The sequence below is a fragment of the Hemiscyllium ocellatum genome, chromosome 13, assembly GCF_020745735.1.
Source record: "Hemiscyllium ocellatum isolate sHemOce1 chromosome 13, sHemOce1.pat.X.cur, whole genome shotgun sequence".
NCBI classification, from domain to species: domain Eukaryota; kingdom Metazoa; phylum Chordata; class Chondrichthyes; order Orectolobiformes; family Hemiscylliidae; genus Hemiscyllium; species Hemiscyllium ocellatum.
In genome coordinates, this window is record NC_083413.1 from 17,925,836 (window position 1) to 17,952,003 (window position 26,168).

At 43.8% G+C, this 26,168-nt stretch overlaps 1 protein-coding gene across 2 annotated transcripts in view; it reads left to right on the top strand.

Annotated features, from left to right (window-relative positions):
* The window catches only part of LOC132821443 (rho guanine nucleotide exchange factor 26-like), a 207,575-nt gene extending 198,029 nt beyond the window's left edge, over nucleotides 1-9,546 (top strand). For both annotated transcript variants that reach the window (XM_060834030.1, XM_060834031.1), the window contains exons 13-15: nucleotides 2,974-3,044; nucleotides 4,331-4,435; nucleotides 8,681-9,546. In XM_060834030.1, coding sequence (XP_060690013.1) covers nucleotides 2,974-3,044; nucleotides 4,331-4,435; nucleotides 8,681-8,823 — 319 coding nt within the window. In that variant the 3' untranslated portion in view covers nucleotides 8,824-9,546. The remainder of the gene's footprint in view (nucleotides 1-2,973; nucleotides 3,045-4,330; nucleotides 4,436-8,680) is intronic.
* The last annotated feature ends 16,622 nt before the right edge of the window (nucleotides 9,547-26,168 follow it).

Genomic DNA, 26,168 nt, shown 5'->3' on the forward strand with positions numbered 1-26,168 from the left:
GAAACATTTCATTCGTGGAATAATATGACACAATATAAGGCTATTTGGTCCATTTTCACTGTGCTATCTGTTTGAAAGAGCTATTCAGTTAGTCCCACTGCCCCTTTGCCACTTTCGAAAATATTTGCACTTTTAGTGGAGTAGTAATCCAGTTTACTTCTGAAAGTTATGATTGAATCTGCTGCTGTGACTGTGTCAGGCAGAACATTCCAGGCTATTACAACTTGTCTCCATATTAGCTATAATGTTCCTAGTTTTGAATGGATTGTTCTGGGTTAGGAGGCTCATACAGGCATCTCAGGGTGATCAATGTTATTCCTGTATCCCACCATGAGCCCAATGCTTACAGGAGTTTTAGGGAGATATTCTGATGTTATTATAGTGTCACTGGGCTAGGAATTTGTTTTTTGCAAAAATATACTTTGTTCATAAAAAAAATCTTTATCTACGTTCACAGTTATACTAAATCAATTCTGTACAGTCTTTGCATAATAAGAAAAAACAAGCATTGGAGTTTGACCTTCCTTGCAGTTTCAAAAACTAAAGACATTTCTTAACCGTACAGGAGATTGTTTAGGTCATTATTGGAATATTGTGTGCAATTCTGGTCTCCCTCCTACTGGAAGGGTGTTGTGAAACTTGAAAGGGTTCAGAAAAGATTTACAAAGATGTTGCCTGGGTTGTAGTGTTTGAGCTATAGGGAGTGGGCGGCACGGTGGCACAGTGGTTAGCACTGCTGCCTCACAGCGCCTGTAGACCCGGGTTCAATTCCCGACTCAGGCGACTGACTGTGTGGAGTTTGCACGTTCTCCCCGTGTCTGCGTGGGTTTCCTCCGGTTTCCTCCCACAGTCCAAAGATGTGCGGGTCAGGTAAATTGGCCAAGCTAAATTGCCCGTAGTGTTAGGTAAGGGGTAAATGTAGGGGTATGGGTGGGTTGCGCTTCGGTGGGTCGGTGTGGACTTGTTGGGCCGAAGGGCCTGTTTCCACACTGTAAGTCTAATCTAAAAAAAAAAGCTGGGGCTGTTTTCCCTGGAGCGTCGGAGGCTGGGGGGGTGACCTTATAGAGGTTTATAAAATCACGAGGGTCATGGAAAGGGTAAATAGGCAAGGTCTTTTCCCTGGGGTGGGGGAGTCCAGAACTAGAGGGCATAGGTTTAGGGTGAGAGGGGAAAGATTTAAAAGGGATCTAATGGGCAATTTTTCATGCAGAGGATGGTGCGTGTATGGAATGAGTTGCCAGAGGAAGTGGTGGAGGTTGATACAACATCAACATTTAATAGGCTTCTGGCTGGGTATATGAATAGGAAGGGTTTAGAGGGATATGGGGCAAGTGCTGGCAAATGGGACTAGATTAGTTTAGGGTATCTGGTTGTCACGAACGAGTTGGAGTGAAGGGTCTGTGTCCGTGCTGTACATCTCTATGACCACGACGCTATTCACAAGCAGTGAGGCAAGGGGAGGGGCTGATAACTGAACAGACCCTCCTTATACTTCAGCAGAAAGACTCTGTACGGTGGTCTTCCCCATTGGGCCTCAGCAGCAGTTGCCCCAAGCTTTAATACATCCCTCAGCACGTGGTCTTGGATCTTAGAATGTGCCAGTCAGCGATACTCAGTCAAGGTCATCTCTTCGCTGTGGAATACCAACATATTTCAGGCAGACCAAAGAGCACCTTTCATGAGTTGATGACCCTCCAGGTGCAGTCAGTGTTTGTCACAGTGTGTCTCCTGGGGAACAGACCACAGACCACAGAGTCCTGCATCACGGAGCTGCTCAGGGCAAACCTCGACACAAATCATTGCATCGTTCTCCAGGCTAATAAGAATGTCAGAAATTGCTAGAAAAACTCAGCTGGTCTGGCAGCATCTGTGGAAAGGAAGATAATTAGTTTCAGGTCCAGTAACCCTTCCTCACAACCTCGTTGACTCAAACGCTTTGAATGGTCACTGGACGCGAAACATTAATTCTGCTTTCTCTCCACAGATGCTGCCAGACCTGCTGGTTTTTTCCAGCAATTTCTGTTTCTGATTTCCAGCATCAGCAGTTCTTTGATTTGTAGTTCATTTGGTAATTCAAAGACTCAGGTTGTTGCTGTAGTTTCAAATCCCTTGACAGAAATTTGAATTCAATTAGTAATTCAGGAATTGAAAATTAGCTTCAGTCATGGTGATTGGGAGAAAAATGTCATAAATAAAACTCTGATTCACTAATGCCTCTTTGGAAAAACCATCTTTATCTGGTCTGGTCTAAATGTGACTCAAGTTCCCACAGCAGTGTGTGACCGATTCTCAGGTACCTCAGTAATTTATTCAGTTCCAGGGGACGGGGAATGAATCTTGGCCTAGCCAACAATGTCCACATCGAAAAGAAGAATAAATGAACTCAGGAAGGATTGTGGGAACTGAGGGTAAAGGCTGACTTTACACTAAATATTGCACACGCTGTCAGTAATAATGCACTCAGTAGCTGCCTCTGTAGGATCCCTAAAGTGCAGAAACAGGCCATTCAACCCAACAACCTTCCAAAGAGCATCCCACCCACACCTATCCCCCTTCCATCTCCTTGCGATTCCCATGGCTAACACACCTAACCTGCACATTCCTAGACACTACAGGGCAATTGATCATGGCCAATTGGCCTAACCTGCTCATCTTTGAGACTACGGGAGGAGACCACATCACCCAGACAGGAGCTACACAGACACAGGGAGAATGTGCAAACTCCCACAGACTGTCAGTCACCTGATATTGGCTTTGAACCCAGCTCCTTGGTGCTATGAGGCAGCAGTGCTAACCACTGTGCCATCCTCTCAGTCAGGTCTGTCACTGAGTAAGTGTTACACTGCACTTCAGTGTTCTGTGGAAATGTCAAAAAGAGTTTATACAGATTGGATAAAGGTTGCAAACTGAAGCAACTGAAAGGTCAATTGCGAAGGCGTGAAATTTCATTTCTTTTTGTTGGTTCTTGTGCAGGAACGACCGAGCACGATGGTTCACGGCCTTGGGGCAAAAGGGCTCTGAAAGACAACGCCCAGACAGGACAAGTAAGTGTGTGGGCAGGAACCGTGGGTTGAGGAATGGGAGGGGAGGGGACAGCTGCGGGGGATAAAGGAGTATCGACTGCAGCCGAGGAGTCAGCAATTCCTGCTCATGTACTGCCATCAACTGGACACCAAGGAGAACTGCAGCCTCTGCATTTTTTGCTCATCACACACTATTGTGTGTGCAATATTGCTAGGACCGGTCAAAGTTGGCATTTGTTCACCTGGAACAAATGCAAGCACATGCAGTGGAGCATCATATCGGCAAGCGAACCAGAAGGGCGATGTAAGCTTTCTCTTTGCTATAGTAATAATCCCCAGCCTGTGCAGTTCTACTCCACCCTCACAGTTTGCATAATACCGTTATAATTTTTTTTTAATTGCAGTGCTTCAATATAATGCAAGTATAGTAGCTTAAATATATTTAGATTGAAATTAATTATCAGCTTAGACTATGTCAAAGTATTGTTACAGAATATTAGGTCGGCATGGACAGGTTGGACCAATGAGTTTGTTTCCATTCTGTATATCTCTATGACTCTATATAATTACAAGCTTAAACTATTCAGTCTCTTCAAACAACTGAGTCTCCCAACATTTCACCTGTTGGGGACCCCTCAACAAAGACTGACACTGAATGCTCGATCTTAATTTCCACAGCTCGCGAACCCAGTCCAATGGTAAAGTCCAAAGAATTGTGAATAGTCCCCAATATTAATAGTGTACTGATTAGATTTTATTTACTGATTTGCCCCTTCTGAGTATTATTCCCAAGCATTCCTCTGTGCATGGGGTAGAAAGCAAGTCCAGGTGTTGCTGTAAAATAGCCTAGCCTCAAGCCTGGGTATCTTCATCAAAAACAGCCTGTTGTCATGTACTCTTCCACTCTCCAGCCTATTGCTTATTGCTATGTCCGATTAATGCTGAATGATCTGGTTTGGAGGTGCTATATTGGAATCAGTCACTGCACTTTCCTTTGCCATTTCTTATTTCTCCTCACACTCATTCGATGTCTTGATCACCAGTGGGAAAAGCATTTCTCACTGACCTCTTCCTTTGCTAACACAGCTCCCCTGGTCGTTTTCCTTTCTGTCTATCCATGCTCAACAAAATCCGAGTACTGCACAATACCCAATTTTTGTGGGCTAAGTGAGTGTCAAGCTGAACACAGCTTCTCTGCTTTTGAATTCTGACCAGACTCTGTTTCTTCCAAACTGCAATTGAATGCGAAGGGTCAAACAGTTGGCTGGCTACATGGTACCTGATCCTGTTCTTTCTCATCCTGACAGCCTTGACCCAGGTGGAGATCACCAGAACATACCCAGCCAAACAGCCCGATGAGCTGTCCCTCCAGGTTGCTGACGTGGTCCTGTTGTACCAGACTGTTGAGGATGGTGAGTATTGTGCCCTGGCTGCTTACGGATCGAGAAAGGTTATTGATCACCGCAGGCAAAGCTTGTCAGGAGGAGGGGAGTGGGGCCTGTGGTAGGTTTGGAGTTCTTCACTTTCTGCCATTTGGTATCTTTTAACAAAGTAAAGCAGAGCCGCCCTTGGCAATACTATTGCTGAAGCTCGAGACTTATTACCAACACATTTCATCCTGCACTCATGGAGAATGCAAAATGCAAAGGTTCCAATAGTTTATACGCACCTCTTTCGCATCTGATTTGTTGATCCCTTTGAAACTCTTATGTCTCCTGATAAGAGAAACGCTGTCAAAACTTATCAGCAACAGTAAAATACTCCAACGTGCTTTGTAGGTTTATCAAGCTCGAGTTCGCACAAATCCACAAAAGAATATGTTTGACCCAATGTATGTCCAAAATCTTGGTCAATGAAGCAGTCCTTGAGGAGCATCACAAGAACATGAGATTGACGCAGCTGTAGATTATCCAGCACATCAGAGCCTGCTCCACCCTTCACAACAAGCAGAGCTGACCTTTGACCTCCACTTCAATTTCCCATCCATACCCCACAATCCTCGATTCACTGAGAGACTAATATTTCTTAAAGGACATGAGAGACTGCAGACAATCTGTGAGGAAACTCAGCAAGTCACGTCCTCATTCTGGTCTGGCTTGATGGACCATAATCTTTAAAGACGAGAATGAACCGAGCATGAGAAGGTTAGCTACAGGATTTCAGGGTCATACAAAAAAATGCCAAAAATGATTACCTTGCAAATTTGACCAAAACTAAGATAAGCAATAATGACGAAACACATATACTGAACAGGAACGATAGTGATTCTAAATCACAGGTGCATGGCCTGCTCAGTCTCGGAGAGGATTTACTGTGAATTCTGGCACACATCAGAGTCACTACCAATGAGAAATGTGATATTGGTAATTAATACACATTCAGATCATGCGAGGAGCGTTCAGTTAGCTCTGTTGGTAGAGCATGAGACTCAGAGCACACAAGGAGAAACGTGTGTGACAGATCTCTGCAATATTTCATGTCCTTATGAGTCTGCCTTTATAGTAAGTAGACAATGGTACATACGCCATGGAGTGCAGCTGATCACTCATCCTTTGCACTAGTGGAATTCCTGATGAAGGGCTTATGCTCGAAACGTTGATTCTCCCGCTCCTCGGATGCTGCCTGACTGGCTGTGCTTTCCTAGCACCACACTCTTCGACTCTGATCTGCAGCATTGACAGTGCTCACTTTCTCCCAGTAATGGAACCAGTTTCCATTGTGGCACCTCATAGCCACTGGCCTCTGGCAAAGCTGGCCTGGACAGAGATGGCAGCAATGAGGAGGACCTTGTAATGCCACACCTAGGGAAAAAAAATCCTTCTCCCTCCAGACAGCCTACAGCTAGGAGGCTTCACTGAATAGCAGGACCACTTCCTGTCAAGTCTCAGATAGCTAGGGACAACCAACCCTGGATGAGTGATGCTCCTGGATTTTAGCGAATGATGTGCTGCCTGTGGGCATTTGAGTTATGGCGCTCAGATACATCTCGGAGCAGTGAGAACATGCTGCCCATCTTCCCCTTAACCTTTGGTAATCCACTCATACATCTCTAGGTAATGCTTACTGAAAGAATGTAATCGTGAGAGACACAGAGGCCCACCTTCGGCCTCAATAGAAAGGTTCAGGTTTCTGCTAGCAGTTATGTGAGGAGATGTTTTCTTGTGAATCAGTCGCCATTAAAAACAGCCTTTGTCTACCATCAACCCAAGATGAACATTTACCTGCAAATTGGAACATGGGACAATAAGTACAGGATTCAGCCAGATCCTGCAAACAAATGGGAAAATAAACCTGTTCCACCCCTCCATTTCATCTCTCAAAGGGTCATCGATGTTTAGCATTCTGCCCCCAAGACAGCACGAGGCAAGGTTGAATCAGTCTGATTCTTGATTTGCAAGGGAATCAAGGATTATGAAGGCAAGTAGGAAAGTGGAGTTAATGTCACATCAGATCAGCAAAGATAATATTGACTGGTGGAGCACACTCAAGTTGATGAATAGCCTACTCCTGCTCCTATTTCTTATGTTCATGGGAGATGTACCTAACCCAAATTACCCCCCAGTGGAAAACAGAGTGATAACCCTGACCAGAATGTTAATCAAGGGTAACCTTCAATTGCAACTCCATGTAAAGGAACCTTCCATGGTGTTCCATCAGTCTGTGTCCAGGGGATGATAATGCCGAAATGGGATGGTTCTGTATTTACGTCAACCAGTTCAGATTGGAGGGGCAGTTACCCCACTGACCTCCCATTGTTCCCGAAATCAATTCAACAATTCAACCTTCATGGCCAGTTATCAAAGGGAAAAGTCAAATGACAAAGTTGCGAACTGACTAATGTTTATTCTTGAGAGAATGATGGTTAGCAGCATAAATTTTGAATGACAGCATTATTATTACGTCGAGTTAACTGATTAAATAAGTAAAAGGCTACAGTTATGCACAATAGTTCAATAATTGCTCTCCAATTATAAATGCACAGTTGGCACAGTGTCTGAAATTGATGTAAATTTTTGGGGTTGGTTTAAGATTAGATGCCTGTTATAGGTGACAAAGTCAAGTTGCCGAGCTTTCGAACAGATCAAAGTCGGAATACTCGTAGCTAGCACTGGTTTCACAATTTGAATTAGTGAAGTCGGACTATGCAAGGACTTCCATTAGAGAATTGGACATCAACTCGAGAAGGAAAATAGTGCAGGATGTAACGAAAGAACAGTAGAACAACAGCAAGATTGAGAACTGAAAGGCACAGGCTTCAGGTGTTTGCCAAATAAAACCAAGATTATCAAGTGGTTATGGTCTGGAATGCGTTATCAAGAGCATGAGGAAGAAACTTATTTAGACCTGGCTATCAAAAAGGAATTGACTAACACCTTAAGGGATAAACAAAGGCAGCACTGCAGGGAAGGGGGGCGGGGGGGGGGGAGTGCAGTTGGTGTGACAAGCTCAACTGCTGTTTGCATACAGCATGCACAGATTTGATGAATCTCGAAGAATCATAAAATTGTCACTAGGCAAAAGGAGATCATTCAGCCCTGGCTTCTGCACTAGCTCTCTGTTGAGTGCTATGATTCATTGCCATTCTCCTGCCTTTTCCCCAGAACCCTAGATATTGTTACCATTTACAAAACCACCTGATGTCCTCCTGAATGCCTCACTTGAACCTGCCCCCTCGACAGTTCCAGACAGTGTATTCCAGACCCTAACTACTCACTCTTTTTCTCACTGCATAATTGCTTTCTTTTCAAATGACCTTATGTCTGTGCCCTCTCATTCTCAGTGCTTTTATGAGCAGGAACAGTTTCTCTCTCCCAGCTTTGTCCAGCTGCCTCAGGATTTTGATAACTTCTACCAATTTTTCTTTTGGCCCTGTGCTGTCCAATGAGAGCAGTGCAGTCTATGCTCCATCCCTTGGAGGAGAAACTTTGCATCTTAAGGCCTATCACAGTGCAATTTTCAACCTCTAGAGGTGTTATCCTTTCCTTCTTAATGGGGAGCAATGGCTCAATGGTATTGTCCGCTCACAATTAATTCTGAGATCCAGGTAATGCCCCGGGGATCCTGGGTTGAAATCCTGCCATGCCAGATGGTGGAATTAACAAGTTTTGAGAAGATTTGTAGCTCAGGTTGAGGTTCTGGATGTAGGTCTGCTCGCTGAGCTGGAAGGTTCATTTTCAGCTTTTCATCACCACACTGGGTAACTTTAGGCTCGAAGGGCAGAATGGCCTACTCCTGCACCTATTGTCTAACATCTTCAGTGAGTCTCCAGACGAAGGCTTTGTCCGGAGGCTCACTGAAGCAGTTACCCAGTGTGGTGATGAAACGCTGAAAATAAACCTTCCAGCTCAGCGAACAAACCCACATCCAGATGGTGGAATTTTAATCGTAGATTGCTCTGGGTTTCAAGTCTAACACTGATCATGAAACAGTTGTCGATCATCATAAAAAGCCATCTGGCTCACTAATGCTGTGTAAGGAAGTCACCTATATGTGACTCCAGTCCCACAGCAATGTGGTTGATTCTTAACTGCTCTCTGGACAATGAGAGATGAGCAACAAATGTTGGTCTAGCCAGCGACAACCATTTCTGGATGATAAATAATGCCTTGTTTTAAATGATAGAATTGGGCACTGAGAAACCTCTTGACCTTTTGCAGGCTGGTATGAAGGTGAGCGTCTGCGAGATGGTGAAATAGGTTGGTTTCCAATGGAGTGTGCCAAGGTCATCACTTGCCAAGCCACGATCAGTAAGAACATGCAACGTATGGGCCGTTTGCTGGGACTGGAGACAAACGTCTAAGAGAGGGCAGGAGTGGGCACAGGTTACGAAGGGCTCGGAATTCTCTGCTCCGCCATTCACTGAGGACGACGTGCTCGTGGCCTCACAAAGGGTCGATCCTGGGTCTTTGCATCGTCTTCCTGGGAGAAAGTCGCCCGAGAGAATTCTCTGTGATGTGGACTTGACCACTTGAAAGGACCATTGGGGCTGTGGCAGGGGCAGAGATGGGGGAGGGGTCACAGATCATTAATTGCCACGCAGTTGAAAAAGTCCCAGGCTGAATGCCTTGTCTAATGTTGCACTTGGACCTCTGCAAATCATCGTTGTCACGGCCCAGTGAAGTGGAGGCTGGATTGTTTTGTTTAAATGGACAAGTAAGGAAAGAACATTGGATAGAGCAGCAAAATCCAGAAGCTTTTTTTTAATTGAAAGCAGCAATTACCAATTGGACAAGTATTGTAATTTCTTCATGTAAATAATGGACATATTTTAAGCAAAGGTATTGCTGCTGGACCATTTACCAGATATTCAAAACAATGAAGTCAACTACAGGGATATCCCCACTATGTGTTTCTCTGTTGTTAATGTGATTACAAAGCACTGAATAAAGATGCAGTTTTATTATTAAGAAAAAGTTCCATTAGAGTGAGGAAGGAGGAAGATGATCAATGTTTACCTATGGTCCTGTAACAACTGCCGCATTGATTGCCACCATTTAAGCTGCTTTAACACTAAATTAGTCCAGCAAGGGAAGTAAATTAAGTTTGAACTTGACCGTTTTATGTATTTCATCATCTGGGGTTTGTTGTATAATCAAAAAAATCAATTCCAAAGTGAAAAAAGCACTTGCATCCACACAGCATTTTCACGGCCTCAGGACAAAGAACTTTACTGCTAGTGTAGGACTTGAAATGTCAATGTAGGAAACACGGCAACCCATTTGTGTACAATTAACTCCCACATCCAGCAATGTGATATTTACCATATCAATATTGGTTGAGGAATCAAAATAGGCAAGGACACCAGGAAAATCTCCCCAGTTCCTCATCAATGGGTGAGATTCTTTGCACCCAGCTTAGCAGGACTGATAAGGGTCTTGGTCTTACGTTTCATCTGAAAGATGGCAACTGTGATACCTCATTTGGGTCAAAAACTGTGATGCTGGAAAAGCGCAGCCAGTCAGGCAACATCCGAGGAGCAGGAGAGTCGGCACTTCAAGCATTAGCTTTTCATTTTCTGATGAAGAGCTTATGCTTGAAATGTCAACTCTCCTGCTCCTCCACTTGCACCCACCTATCGCCTTCCCCCACCCCCACCCCAACACTCCTATATATCTCTTAGCCCCCTTCCCTGTCCACATTCCTGATGAAGGGCTTATGCCTGAAACATCGACTCTCCTGCTCCTCGGATGCTGCCTGACCTACTGTGCTTTTCCAGCACCACACTTTTCGACTCTGATCTCCAGCATCTGCAGTCCTCACTTCCTCCTGAATATAGAGCAGTTTGGAAGATCATAAAAGATACTACAAGAAGTCTCATGTATTTTCTAACACCATTTCATAGCAGCTCAAACCCAGAGAAATTATCCTTCTATATCAAATCTTAAGGTTTTACTTATTACTTCTCTGTAGTTCCATCCTATGAAATCATCATGAAGGAATATGCTTAACACGAAGATTAGACTCTCTCAGCTTTTGAATAACCTGCTACTTTCTAACCATTTATTGCCCAGACGTTTCACAAGCTTAAACTTTCATAACAAGGCACCATCTGTTGAGCCTGATGTGACTTAAAATGATTTGGAGGTGCTGGTGTTGGACTGGGGTGTACAAAGTTAAAAATCACACAACACCAGGTTATAGTCCAACAGGTTTGTTTGGAAGCACCAGCTTTCGGAGTGACGCTCCTTTATCAGCTGGTCAGGAGCCAGTGACCCAACTCACTTCTCCTGACCCCCGCAGTGCCCCAGGTCCCAGCAGAGGGCAGTATCCTCAATTTACTTGCCCCCAACATGTCAGCCCACAATTTTACTTTAACTACCATCACCTGAAAACATACAACACTTATTTTGTCTGCGGCCACGGGGCATCCCATTATCACGGACTGGGAGCTGTTTCATTGGGTATGTGGTATCATTCATTTACTACTCACAGTCCTCTCCCTTCCACAAGCTTATTACCCACAGCAAACCCTCACTGCCCTGGATGAGATACTCTCCCTATTTGTATCCACTTACGCAACCCTGCACTTGGACGTAGAGGCATATCAGCTGGCCACTGCACTAGAGGAGGTAGCGAACGCCACGCTGAAACGTTTGCCCAACTGAATGCAGAGGCTGTTGCCATTCACACTGTCGCCCAAAAAGTAAAATGGCCCTGGACTACTGGCTGGCCAGAAAAGGGGCACTTGTGCCGTCATTGGCTTGGATCGCTGAACCTACATCCCTGACCCAAGCAAAAATATAATGGACCTGATGCACCATATCCGACAGGCTGCTGCTGTCCTACATGGACGAGAACCCACTGGACTTGTGGAGCTGGGCAACCTCCTGGCTCGGTGCATGGGACACAGTGCTGCTGCAGGATCTGATATCCCTTATTGCCATTCTTGTGGGTATCGTAATCCTGGTCATGGCCCTCCATATGTGTTGCTCCCAATTACGTACAGCATTGTTACCCTCTGCCCCCCCCTCACCACTCATCTAGTACGAGTCTGCTGGAGAGACATCCCCACCCCTGACACAGCCTCCACGCTGTCAGATTCAGACATCAATGACTACCTCTTTGACCCTGAACTCCCAGGTCCTGACAACCCCTTTGAATCTGGGTACATTGCCTCCTCTTCAACCCTCCCTTAAAAAAAGCGGGGATTGTGGGAAAAATATATGCCACCCTGCCCACCCACAGCATTGCCACATAAAAACCCAGAAGCTGGCCTGTAAAGTGTAGAAATCAAGTCTGCTAACACAAACAGAAACTACCCAGAGTGCTCCAGTCTTGGCCAAACAGGCTAACATAAAAACCAAACATGGCCAAGCCACTCCTAGACCAGAGGGAGAAAGTGAGGAGATCAGAGTCGAGAGTGTGGTGCTGGAGAAAGCACAACAGGCCAAGCTTATGCACGAAATGTTGACTCTCCTGCTCCTCGGATGCTGCCTGGGCTTGCGAGAAAGAAGGTAAGCCAATGCTCCTGTCCTACTCAATAGCTGATGGACATTTGTGTGCTTGTAAACAAATGTTTTTACTCCAGTTGTCGGTCTTTGCACCCGTGACTTCCTCAATTGAATTTTAGTTAATTGATTGGAGTCTTGAAGGTTCGTCACTACCCCTCCCCCCTCCCCCCTCAGCATGAGAACTATTTTGGGGATACAGTCCCAGAATTCCACTGCCCTCGAATGTAGGCAAGTACTTCTGACATCACCACTGAAGAGGCTTAGCTCCCATTGTAAAATAATTCACTCTTCACCTGCATTATCCTACTTGTAGAAATATTTTCTCAGTATCAACATTTTCTCTGTTCATAAGAATCAATAAGTTACTCATAACGTATGTTAAGTTTGGAGTTCTCTGATTTTCTCTCTCACCCCTTTGTAAAAAAAAAACATGAATTGTGAAATTTTCTGATCCGAAACTTGTTTCTGAATCGGAGAACCATGCAACATTGTGGTCAACATTTACTTTAATGTTTAGTGCAGAAAATATCAAGTCGTAGAGAATTCTCAAAATGATTTTCTGTATTCAGAAAGGTTAGTTCCCTCTTCCTGACTTTTAGCCACCTCACACTGCTGGTTCCCCATGTGGAGAAAAAGTCTCAATTTGATACTTCTATGGGGTGCAATATTAATTGACGAACTTTCAGGTAATTAGCAAAAACACTGTCTGAAGTTCTGGTCGCCCCACTATCAGAAGGATGTAATTGTATTGGAGAGGGTGCAGAGGAGACTGGTAGAACATGATTGAGGTGTACAACATTAACAGGGTGGATCATAAGAATCTTTTTCCCCACTGCAGCATATTTAAAACCAGGAGTCACAACTTTAAGGTGAGGGGTAAATGATTGGGAGAGGATTGAAGCATAAATATTTTCTCAGAGAGGGTGGTTGAAATATGAAAACTGGAGGAGGCAGGCACGGTCAACATGCAAGTATCTGGGATGAGCTCTTAATATGCCAGGGCATTGTAGGCTATGCTATTAAATGGGCCGAGTGTAGTCTGATGTTAGTTGGTCAGCACAGACATGGTGGGCCGAAGAGCTTCTTTCTGTGGCTAAGAGCTTGAGGTTGAGGTTTCTTTTTAATGAAGTGTCATTTTAATCTGGAATAACACTGCTTGAAGGTGCGTTGGAAATTCAATAATCACCATGAAATACTTGAAGGGACAAAACTGAAGATCAGTGGGGAGAAAAAGTGGAGCTAACTGAATGGCTCTTTCAAAGAGCTGGCACTGGAGCAATGGGCCAAGTGGCTTCCTGCAGTCAATCTGTAAGAAATAACATAATAAACCTGACCAATAGGTGGCAGTAAAACTGCAGCTGTGAATCCATTTGTTTAGAATTAGGTTTATTGTCACGAGTGTTCAAGTTACAAAGGAATAGGAGTACAGTGAAAAGTGTGCAACGTTGCCAACAACATCATTTCAGGTACAAAGTACCTCGGTACAATCTTAAGTACAAAAGGTAGAGAAAATAAAGAGAAAAGTTACATTGCATTACGGATGCACATTGTGCAAATTAGGAAAATGAAGAAATAAAGTTAAAAAGATAGACATTACAGTCTTCCACATGGTCTGAACAGACTTCACTAGTTCCCAACCAGTAACGACCATCACTCTGAGCCCTCTGTCCCCACTCCACACCAGGCCCCTCGGCTGCTGTCATTGATTTTGTTTTTAAAAAGTAGGACCACCTCCCACCACTTTGTTACGTCTATCATCCTGCATTCTTCCCACCAATTCAAAGCATTTCACTGCTGTATATATTTGTTTCTTTGACATCAACATTCTGGATCAGCAAGAAAACTGACCATTGTTGGAAACAGGAGAATAATTTCACTGGTTGCTGTTAACTGTCACTTGCTATTACTGTTTTATTATTTTGTATTCACAGCACAGGAGATCATAATCTGGCCCACAGAGTCGGTTCTGACTGTTTGAAAGAACAATCCAGTTGGTCCCAATTTGCAGCGTTTTTGCTCGTGCCATTGTAGTTTTCTCCCTTTCAAATATCTGAACAATACAAATGAAACTGCATCCACCCCCCCACCCCCCTTTCAACAGGGAGATCCTAGTTCACAACTTACTGCACAAAATAAAGCTCTTCTTCCATCAAGCTCTTTTGTGGTTACGTGAAAGTACCATACTTTCTCCACTATTTTTACAAAACGACTTGGAACCTAATTGGAATACTTCACTGTTAAAGCACTCTGCTAATTGAAGTGAGGTCTGGAAGGTGCGGGGAGAAAGGATTAGGAGTCTAAGCACAGTCAGCTCTAAGAATGATATACTTGATTGTAATCTTACAAACATATTCAGTAACATCCGATGGCTAACATTTGAGTCAGATTTTGAATTCACGTAGCGCTGGACATCAGAGTGCTTCTGGGAAAATTAACAAAGTGAAATTCACAACTGATCTTGGAGGAACTGTTTGGGCGAAGTTCACAGCACAGTAGCAGAGAAGTGTATGTTTTTAAGTGGGACCTACAGAAAGTCTGTAGTAGTGAATAGAGTGGGTTCTTTCTTGATTATAAACTTTTTGAGATATGTCTCTTGATTTAACTTAAAATATAAGCCACAACTATTAATTTAATCTGGGGCAGTGTTTTGAAGAGGAATAAGACAGTGTTATTTTCTGGGTCTATAGATTGCAAAGGAGCAAAAATGATCTTTAGTAGAGTGATATGCACATCTTGTCAGATGTGGGAGTTTAAAGAGAGTTTAAGGGTTACTACAGATTATACCTGCAATAAATGCTGTTGGTTGCAAATCTTATCAGATCAAATGGATCGGTTGGAGAGACAGTTAGAAGCAATGAGGTATTTGCAACAACAATAGTATATGATGGATGGCAGTTATGGAAGGGGGAGGGAGTCTCAGGTACAGTCACAAAGATGGGTTAACTCCAGGAAAGGTAAGAGAGGTAGGCAGCTAGTGCAGGAGCCTTCTGTGGCATTATCCATTTCAAACAGGTATGCTGTTTTAGAAAATGAAGGGGCTGATGGATTCTCAGGGGAACGTAGCACGAACAGTTATGTTCAGGTATTGAGACTGGCTCAAATGCAATGAAGGGTACGTCAGGTTCCAAGAGATCAATTGTGTCAGGGGATTCTCTAGTCCAAGGTACAGACAGACATTTTGGTGGCCAGCAGCGAAAAATCAGAATGGTGTGTTGCTTCCCTAGTTGCTAGGATCAAGGATGTCTCACAGAGGGTGCAGAATGTTCTCAAGGAGGAGAGGGGCCAGCAAGAGGTCATTGTCCACATTGGAACCAACGGCATTGGGAAGGGAAAAGGTTGAGATTCTGAAGGGAGATTACAGAGAGTTAAGCAGGAATTTAAAAAGGTTCTCGAGAGTAGTAATATCTGGATTACTCCTGGTGCTATGAGCTAGTGAGGGCAGGAATAGGAGGTTAGAGCAAATGAATGCATGGCTGAGGAGCTGGTGTACAGGAGAAGGATTCACATTTTTGGACCACTTGAATCTCTTTTGGGGTAGAAGTGACCTGTATATGAAGGATGGTTTGCACCTAAATTGGAAGGAGACTAACATAATGGCAGGGAGATTTGCTAGAGCTGCTCGGAAGGAGTGCTGTGGGTGGGGGAGAAAGACCCAGAGATATCATAGCAATAACAGAAATATGGCTTAGGGATGGGCAGGACTGGCAGCTTAATGTTCCAGGATACAAATGCTACAGGAATGATAGAAAGGGAGGCAAGAGAGGAGGGGGAGTGGTATTTTTGATAAGGGATAGCATTACAGCTGTGCTGAGGGAGGATATTTCTGGAAATACATCCAGGGAAGTTATTTGGTTGGAACTGGGAAAGAGAAAGGGATGCTCACCTTATTGGGATTTTATTATAGACCCCCTAATAGTCAGAGGGAAATTGAGAAACAAACTTGTAAGGAAATCTCAACTATCTATAAGAATAATAGGGTGGTTATGGTAAGGGATTTTAACTTTCTGAACATAGACTGGAACTGCCATAGTGTTAAAGATTTAGATTAGATTGGATTCCCTACAGTGTGGAAACAGGCCCTTTGGCCCAACCAGTGCACACTGACCCTTCAATTTCCCTCTCGCTAATGCACCTAACACTATGGGCAATGTACCATGGTCAATTCACCTGGACATCTTTGGACTGGGGGAGGAAACTTGAGCACCCAGAGGAAGCCCACCTAGACACGGGGAGAATGTGCAAACCCCACACAGACAGTCGCCAGAGGATGGACTCGAACCTGGGATCCTGGTGCAGTGAGGTAGCCGTGCTAACCACTGAGCCACTGTGCCATTTAGATGGAGAGGAATTTGTCAAGTGTGTACAAGACAATTTTCTGATTCAGTATGTGAATGTACCTACTAGAGAAGGTGCAAAGTCTGACCAACTCTTGGGATATAAGGCAGGACAGTTAACTGAGGTGTCAGTGGGGGAGCACTTTGGGGCCAGCGACCATAATTCTATTCGTTTTAAAATAGTGATGGAAAAGGATAGACCAGATCTAAAAGTTGAAGTTCTAGATTGAAGGAAGGCCAATTTTGAAGTTATGAGGCAAGAACTTTCAAAAGCTGATTGGGGACAGATGTTCGCAGGTAAAGGGACGGCTGGAAAATGGGAAGCCTTCAGAAATGAGATAATGAGAATTCAGAGAAAGTATATTCCTGTCAGGGTGAAAGGAAAAGCTGGTAGATATAGGGAATGCTGGATGACTAAAGAAATTGAGGGTTTGGTTAAGAAAAAGAAGGAAGCATATGTAAGATATAGACAAGATCGATCGAGTGAATCGTTAGAAGAGTATAAAGGCAGTAGGAGTATACTTAAGAGGGAAATCAGGAAGGCAAAAAGGGGACATGAAATAGCTTTGACAAATAGCGGTGAGGAGAATCCAAAGGGTTTTTACAAATACATTAAGGACAAAAGGGTAACTAGGGAGAGAATAGGGCCCCTCAAAGATCAGCAAGGCAGCAAGGCGGTGGAGCTGCAGAAAACGGGGGAGATACTAAATGAGTGTTTTGCATCAATATTTACTGTGGAAAAGGATATGGAAGATATAAAAAGTAGTGAAATAGATGCTGACACCTTGCAAAATGTCCATATTACAGAGGAGGAAGTGCTGGATGCCTTGACATGCATAAAGTTGGATAAATTCCCAAGACCTGATCAGGTGTACCCGAGAACTCTGTGGGAAGCTAGAGAAGTGATTGCTGGGTCTCTTGCTGAGATATTTGTATCATCGATAGTCACAGGTGAGGTGCCAGAGACTGGAGGTTGGCTAATGTGGTGCCACAGTTTAAGAAGCGCAGTAAAAACAAGCCAGGGAACTATGGACCAGTGAGCCTGACCTCAATAGTGGACAAGTTGGTGGAGAGAATCCTGAGGGACAGGACGTACATGTATTTGGAAAGGCAAGGACTGATTAGGGATAGTCAACATGGCTTTGTGCGTGGGAAATCATGTCTCACAAACTTGATTGAGTTTTTTGAAGAAGTAACAAAGAAGATTGATAAGAGGGCAGAGCAGTAGATTCGATCTATTTGGACTTCAGTAAGGCATTCGACAAGTTTCCCCATGGGAGACTGGTTAGCAAGGTTACATCTCATGGGATAAAGGGATAACTCGCCATTTGGATACAGAACTGGCTGAAAAGGTAGAAGACAGTGGGTGGTGGTGGAGGGTTGTTTTTCAGACTGAAGGCCTGTGACCAGTGGAGTGCCACAAGGATCGGTGGTGGGTCCTCTACTTTTTGTCATTTACATAAATGGTTTGGATGCGAGCATAAGTGGTACAGTCAGTAAGTTTGCAGATAACACCAAAATTGGAGGTGTAGTGGACAGCGAAGAAGGTTACCTCAGATTACAACAGGATCTTGATCAGATGGGCCAATGGGACGAGAAGTGGCAGATGGAGTTTAACTCAGATAAATGCAAGGTGATGCATTTGGGAAAGCAAATCTTAGCAGGACTTATACACTTAATGGTAAGGTCCTAGAGAGTGTTGCTGAACAAAGAGACCTTGGAGTGCAGGTTCATTGCTCCTTGAAAGTGGAGTCGCAGGTAGATAGGATAGTGAAGAAGGTGTTTGGTATGCTTTCTTTTATTGGTCAGAGTGTTGAGTATAGGAGTTGGGAGGTCATGTTGCAGCTGTACAGAACATTGGTCAGGCCACTGTTTGAATATTGCGTGCAATTCTGGTCTCCTTCCTCTCGGAAAGATGTTGTGAAACTTGAAAGGGTTCAGAAAAGATTTACAAGGATGTTGTCAGGGTTAGAGGATTTGAGCTATAGGGAGAGGCTGAACAGGCTGGGGCTGTTTTCCCTGGGGCATCGGAGGCTGAGGGGTGACCTTATAGAGGTTTGCAAAATTATGAAGGGCATGGATAGGATAAATAGACAAAGTCTTTTCCCTGGGGTCGGGGAGTCCAGAACTAGATGGCACAGGTTTAGGGTGAGAGGGGAAAGATACAAGAGAGACCTGAGGGGCAACCTTTTCACACAGAGGGTGGTACATGTATGGAATGAGCTGCCAGAGGAAGTGGTGGAGGCTGGTACAATTGTAACATTTAAGAGGCATTTGGATGGATATATGAATAGGAAGGGTTTGGAGGAATATGGACCAGGTGCTGGCAGATGGGACTAGATCGGGTTGGGATATCTGGTTGGCATGGATGGGTTGGACCGAAGGGTCTATTTCCATGCTGTACATCTCCATGACTTCTAAATTACAGCAAGTTGAGGTCACATGGTTGTAAACACTGGAAAGTTTAATTAAATTTTAGCTATAAAAATTCACAACTCCCCATTTCAAAGTGATAAAAGTTAGACATATTTTCAAAAAGCTGACCTGAACTTTAGCCTCTATAGTAATGAAAGAAAGGTTTGCATTCAAGGAGTGCTGTTCATGATCTCAGCATATTTGAGAAATTCTTTGCCAAGTAAAACACTAATGTTGTCACTGACTTAGTGCAACAATCTCTGTCACCGAAAGCAATCAAGGCCAAAACGGTAAAGGTGCCTGAGGAGGGGTTAGGTTAGATTAGATTATTTAGTGTGGAAACAGGCCGTTCGACCCAACAAGTCCACATCAACCCACCGAAGCGTAACCCACCCAGACCCATTCCCCTACAGTTACCCCTTCACCTAACACTATGGGCAATTTAGCATGGCCAATTCACCTAACCTGCACATCTTTTTGGACCATGGAAGGAAACTGGAGCACCTGGAGGAAACCCACACAGACACGGGGAGAATGGACAAACTCCACACAGTCGCCTGAGGTGAGAATTGAACCTGGGCCTCTGGTGCTGTGAGGCAGCAGTGCTAACCACTGTGCCACCCATTTTGAAAGATGTATTTCGAGTTAAATGGGTCAAAGGGTATGGGATAAAAGTGGGAATGGGGTAATGTGTTGGAAGATCAGGGATGATCACACCGAATGGCATACCAGGCTCAAAGAGCCAAATGGAGAAAGTGAGGACTGCAGATCAGAGCTGAAAGTGTGTTGCTGGAAAAGCGCAGCAGGTCAGGCAGCGTTCAAAGAATAGGAGAATCGACGTTTCGGGCATGAGCCTCATTCCTGAAGAAGGGCTCATGCCCGAAACGTCGATTCTCCTGCTCTTTGGATGCTGCCTGACCTGCTGCACTTTTCCAGCAAAACACTTTCAGCTCAAAGAGCCAAATGACCTATTCCTCTCATTTTCTTTATTTCTGATTTGTGCTGAGTCAGGCCCCACAGATAGCAATTAAACAAACAACCAAATAATCTGCTTTCATTATGTTGGCAGTGGGATAAATGTTGGCCAAAATACCAGAACTCCCTTGGGCTTCTAAAAATAGGTCCATGCTTTTTGTTTTCTCTAGGCCCAAGGGCAAACTTGGTTTCCTTTTAATAAAAAACACTCTTAAAAAGTAGTCCTCTTTACATATAACCAGTGTTAGGGAAAACAGAACACAACATGGGGCTGACAAGTTTCAATGATACTAATGAGTATTTAGTGTTATAGTTTAGTGACCACATTGATCATCCTCACCAAAGTCAGGTCTTTTATTGTTTCAGAATTAGGTCTGCCAAGTAATGCCTCTTGAAAGTTTATTGCATTTCAACATTCAGCACACTCACTTGTGATTCTACCAACACCAGGAGAAATTCTCTATTATCAATTTGAGAACAAGTCACTGCCATTTCAGTCAGCTAAACAAGCTGTGTTGGCATTGCTTACCTGTGAATGATTTACTACATCCATTATTACATCTGCTACGGGAGAACTCATTTTATTATCCTTAACATCTCTCGGAAAAGTAGGATATATTATTTGACACGTACAGGAACATTATATCAGAAAAAAATGGGATAAAAGGTAAGCCAATCAACATTTACTAACATACAGTAATTGGGAATATGAAATGTTGACTCCCAAGCTGTTGAAACTGTTTCAAACTTGTTTTTTCCAAAGACCCCAGAGATCAATAGATTTTGGTTAGATAAGTGTATAAAGGCCATTGGAGCTAAGCCATGGATGGATGGAATGCCCCCTTCCATGTTGAATCATTCAATGATTCAGAGATAGACAGATAAAGTTAAAATACAGAGGTGTGATCTATTTGAATGAAGAAACAAGCTTGAGGGACTGGAATGATTGACTCAGTCTATGTTCTCTCAAACCTGCTGGCCATTCTTGACTAGTCTGAACTTGAATTGTGTTTGCCCTACCTGTGATACTCTTATTCATTACAATTTGTGTATCTGTCTTTATATCTTCCATGAGCTTGAGGTTTTCTGACTTCTTCCAACTTTTCACAAGGAAGTTGCAATATTGCAGCTATAACAGCTCACAGTATTTACACTTATCTTTGAGGCTCCAAGATGCTTCACAAAAGAATGTAAACAAAAAAGGCACAGGAGATATTAGGTAGGTAAAAACTATGACTGCAGATGCTGGAAACCAGATTCTGGATCAGTGGTGCTGGAAGAGCACAGCAGTTCAGGCAGTATCCAAAGTGCAGCAAAATCGACATTTCGGGCAAAAGCCCTTCATCAGGGACAAAGGTGTAAAACTTTAATGGATGTGGAAGGCTCCTTTAGGGCCTTGGATAGAGATGAGGGAGGAGATGTGGGTGCAGGTTTTACAATTCCTGCAGTGGAAGGGGACGGTGTCAGGATGGGAGGGTGGATTGTAGGTGGGCATGGACCTGACCAGATAGTCACAGAGGGAACAGTCTTTGCGGAAGGCAGAAAGGGGTGGGGAGGGAAATATATCCCTGGTGGTAGGGTCTTTTTGGAGGTGGCGGAAATGTCGACAGATGATTTGGTTTATGCGAAGGTTTGTAGGGTGGGAGATGAGCACCAGGGGCGTTCTGTCCTTGTTATGGTTGGAGAGGGGGGGGGTTCTGAGGGAGGAGGTGCAGGATGTGGACAAGATGCATTGGGAGAGCATCTTTAACCACGTGGGAAGGGAAATTGCAGTCTCTTAAGAAGGAGGCCATCTGGTGTGTTCTATGGTGGAACTGGTCCTCCTGGGAGCAGATAAGGCGCAGGCAGAGGAATTGGGAATACGGGATGGCAATTTTGCAAGAGGTAAGGTGGGAAGAGGTGTAATCCAGGTAGCTGTGGGAGTCGGCGGGTTTGTAAAAAATGTCAGTGTCAAGTCGGTCATCATTAATGGAGATGGAGAGGTCCAGGAAGGGGAGGGAGGTGTCAGAGATGGTCCAGGTAAATTTAAGGTCAGGGTGGAATGTGTTGGTGAAGTTGATGAATTGCTCAACCTCCTCGCGGGAGCACGAGGTGGCACCAATGCAGTCATCAATGTAGCGGAGGAAGTGGTGAGGAGTGGTGCTGGTGTAATTACGGAAGATCAACTGTTCTACATAACCAAAGAGACAGGCATAGCTGGGTCCCATACGTGTGCCCATGGCTACCCCTTTGATCTGGAGGAAGTGGGAGGATTCGAAGGAGAAATTGTTAAGGGTGAGGACCAGTTCGGCCAAACGAATGAGTGTGTCAGTGGAAGGGTACTGTTGGGGATGTCTGGAGAGGAAAAAAGTGGAGGGCTTGGAGGCCCTGGTCATGGCAGATGGAGGTGTAGAGGGATTGGATATCTATGGTGAAGATGAGGCATTGGGGGCTGGGGAAACGGAAGTCTTGGAAGAGGTGGAGGGCTTGGGTGGTGTCTCGAACGTATGTGGGGAGTTCCTGGACTAGGAGGGATAGGACAGTGTCGAGGTAGGTAGAGGGGAGTTCAGTGGGGCAAGAGCATGCTGAGACAATGGGTCGGCCAGGGTGGTCAGGCTCGTGGATCTTGGGAAGGAGGTAGAACCGGGCAGTGTGGGTTTTCCGGACTATGAGGTTAGAAGCAGTGGGTGGGAGATCTCCTGAGGTGGTGAGGTTATTCCTGAAGGGCTTTTGCCCGAAACGTCGATTTCGCTGCACTTTGGATGCTGCCTGAACTGCTGTGCTCTTCCAGCACCACTAATCCAGAAATAGAAGATATTAGGTCAGGTGAGTAAAAGCTTGCTCAAAGCAATGCATTTTGAGGAGTCCTAAAGGAAAATAAATTACTTTTTGTCATTTATATAAATGATGCAGATGTGAGCATAAGAGATATAGTTAGTAAGCTTGTAGATGACATCAAAATTGGAGGTGTAGTGGACAGCAAAGGAGATTACCTCCAAGTACAACAGGATCTTGATCAGATGGGCTAAATCGGCCAAGGAGTGGAGGATAGAGTTTAACTTAAATGTGAAGTGCTGCATTTTGGAAATGCAAATCAGGCCAGGACTTTTATACTTACTGGTAACATCCTGGGGAGTGATGCTGAACAAAGAGACCTTGGAGTGCAGGTACATAGTTCCTTGAAAATGGAGTTGTAGGTAGATGGGATAGTGAAGGTGGTGTTTGGTATGCTTTCCTTTACTGGTCAGAGCATTGAATAAAGGAATCGGGAGGTCATGTTGCAGCTGTATAGGACATTGGTTAGGTCACTTATGGAATAGTGTGTGCAATTCTGGTCTTCCTGCTATAGGATGTTGTGAAACTTGAAAGGGTTCAAAACAGATTTACAAGGATGTTGCCATGTTTGAAGGATTTGAGCCATAGGGTGAGGCTAAATCGGCTGGAGCTGTTTTCCCTGGAGGAGGCTAAGGAGTGATCTTATAGAGGTTTATAAAGGTTATGAGGGGCATAGATAGGGTAAACAGACAAGGTCTTTTCCCTGGATTTGGGAGTCCAGAACTAGAGGGCTTATGGTTAGGGTGGGAGGGGAAAGATTTAAAAGTGACCTAATAGAAAAACTTTTTCACCTAGAACTGAATGGCATAGATTTAGGGTGATTAGATTAGATTACTTAGAGTGTGGAAACAGACCCTTCGGCCCAACAGGTCCACACCGATCCTCTGAAGAGCAACACAGCCAGACCCATTCCCCTACATTTACCCCTTCACCTAACACTATGGGCAATTTAGCATGGCCAATTCACCTAACGTGCACATTTTTGGACTGTGGGAGGAAACCGGAGCACCCGGAGGAAACCCATGCAGACATGGGGAGAATGTGCAAACTCCACACAGACAGTTGCCCGAGGCAGGAATTGAACCTGCCATGCTAACCATTGTGCTACCGTGCCGCCCACGGTGAGAAGGGAAAGATTTAGAAGGGACCTAAGAGAAAAACATTTTCATGCAGAGGGTAGTGTGTGCATGGAATGAGCTATCAGAGGAAGTAGTGGAGGCTGGTAAAATAACAACATTTAAAAGACATCTGGATGCATATATAAATAGGAAGGGTTTAGAGGATATGGGCCAAGTGCTGGCAAATGGGACTAGATTAGTTTCGGATATCTGGTCAGGATGGATGAGTTGGACCCAAGGGTCTGTTTCTGTGTGTACATCTCCAAGACTCTAAGGGAGAGGTATAAGGAGGAAATTCTAGTTATTAGGGTATAGTCTACACTATGTAGGCTTTGGGCTGTTCAAAAGACCACATCCTGGAATGAAGTGTCCAAGTAGCTCACTGATGGTAAGTTGATGAATGTTACTGTCTCCAATTCATTGTGGAAGTCATAGTGGACTTGAAACTTTAACTTTGCTTCTCTCTCCACAGATGCTTCCAGACCAGCTGAGTTTCCCCAGCAATGTTTGTTTTAGCCTATTAACCCTGAGCCAAAGCTCCTCGAGCTGTGGATAACATTTATGCCCATCAATTCTCAAATATTGCAACACATCATTTGCCCTGCCACTTTGCATTAAATTTATCATTGCCTTAATTTAATAATCCTTACTAATCAAAATAAGCTTTACTACTATCAGTAGACCTCATTACTAATAATGTTACTGAAAACTATGTGAGGGTTTTTAATAATAAATGATAAACATACCAACCATTCAACTCTGGTTTCTCTGTGATGTCACATGATTTTTATCAGAATGCCGTCCATCCACAAAGAGCTCCCGAGTTCCTGTTGTAGTTTTCCATCCTGCTTTTCTCCCTGTTCTTTTTAATGCCTTTCCACCCGTCTTTCACCTTGCTGTTTTCGCAGTTTGCAACCTAACCACGACTCAACATCTTGCACCACATACTGTGGCACTGAATATTACCATGTGTATTATTTCAGATTTTTTCTATCTGTACTGTTCCGCCTCCTGAAATTACACGATCATACTCTAACCATCCACTGTTAAAGTACATTGCCTCCTTGCAATTAACAAAAGTAACATTTGAATTTCTTATTTTAGTGACTTGAGGAAACAAATTCAAACCTTCCAGTCCACTGACCTCAAAACCTTGGAGACATTCCATCATTCCTTAATTATTTCAGATGTGGCAGGCAGCTTGTGGTGAATGTAGGCAAAGAACAAAAGGGAGTTTAGGTATGGTAAGGACTTTAATGGAGAAAACCATACAAATGCATTGACCATGTAAAAAGAACAGCCATTACATCAAATAATGGTCACAAATAAATACGGCCGAGAACAGCATCTGAAACAAAAAGCATTTTGTATTTTATTCACTTACTAGGAATGATTGACTACAGCATAACAGAGGGCACCTGGCATTCTGACAGCACCCTAACACAACACTGTGTAGCAGACTGTAACCTCATTGGTCTGAACATTTCATTAACACAGATACAGGAGTAGATTTGCCTTTAGTGTAAGGACCCTCAATTTTTTGCTTAATAACTATCCTCAATATTGCTTACTTTCACTCAATTTCCTTTCACAAACATACAAACAAGACATTGTACTGGCTGTTCTCTTGACCCAATTTCCAGGATTTCCAAAAGAGAGACGCTTGGGCGAGTCAATTATTTTGGCAGCATAGTATTGGTCTACTATTGGGTAGAAGGGTTGGCATACCCGTTGAACTAGTACAAAAGGGAACAGAGTTACTGATGTGTACGAAATACCCAGAAATCAGAATTCTAATGGAAATCTCAAGGATGATCAAACTAAACCTTGCTTCTTTGAAAGGTGAACTTCCTACTCAGTCATCAAGTTTAGCAAAAGACTAGAAGGGGAGAAGCTCAAGTTTTGTCATTTTTTTGTGGAATGTGTGGTCAAGCCACTTGGGAGTTAAACATACATTTTGAGAAAACAACGATTGCCAACATTTCATGACAAATTGGGGAATGACTCCAATGCCACTAACAATCCACCTGTTGCCTGATATGAGAGTCGTGTATCAACAGTTCCTACTCTGTCACTGTAGCGACGACTTGTTGGGTAGCTGGGTTGAAGCGCTAATCTATCGTCAATGCATCGGAAATGACAGCATAGGTGATGGGATTTATCCCTTATTAGACCCTGACCAGCTGAAACACAGTCAATATAAATCTCTGAACAAGATTCAGGTGAACATATTCAGTGCATCATGATACAAAAAATTCTTAAAAATCAACCAAAACTAAGATTTGTTTTTCTGCAATGCCATTTTTCCCAAAGGCATTTTGAAATAATTGCCTTGCTAAATGCATTATGGTAGCAAATAATTGTTTTTTAAGCATATGGTCATCAGCTATTTTGTGGACCCCAAGAGCACACAAGTGACAATGAGTTGAGCAATCAGTTAAATCCCCCTTCTGGCAAAGTTGATTCAGGAACAGACATTGAACAGGACACTTTGAAAACCTAATATCATTTGAATGGAGTGATTTGGAACATCCTCTG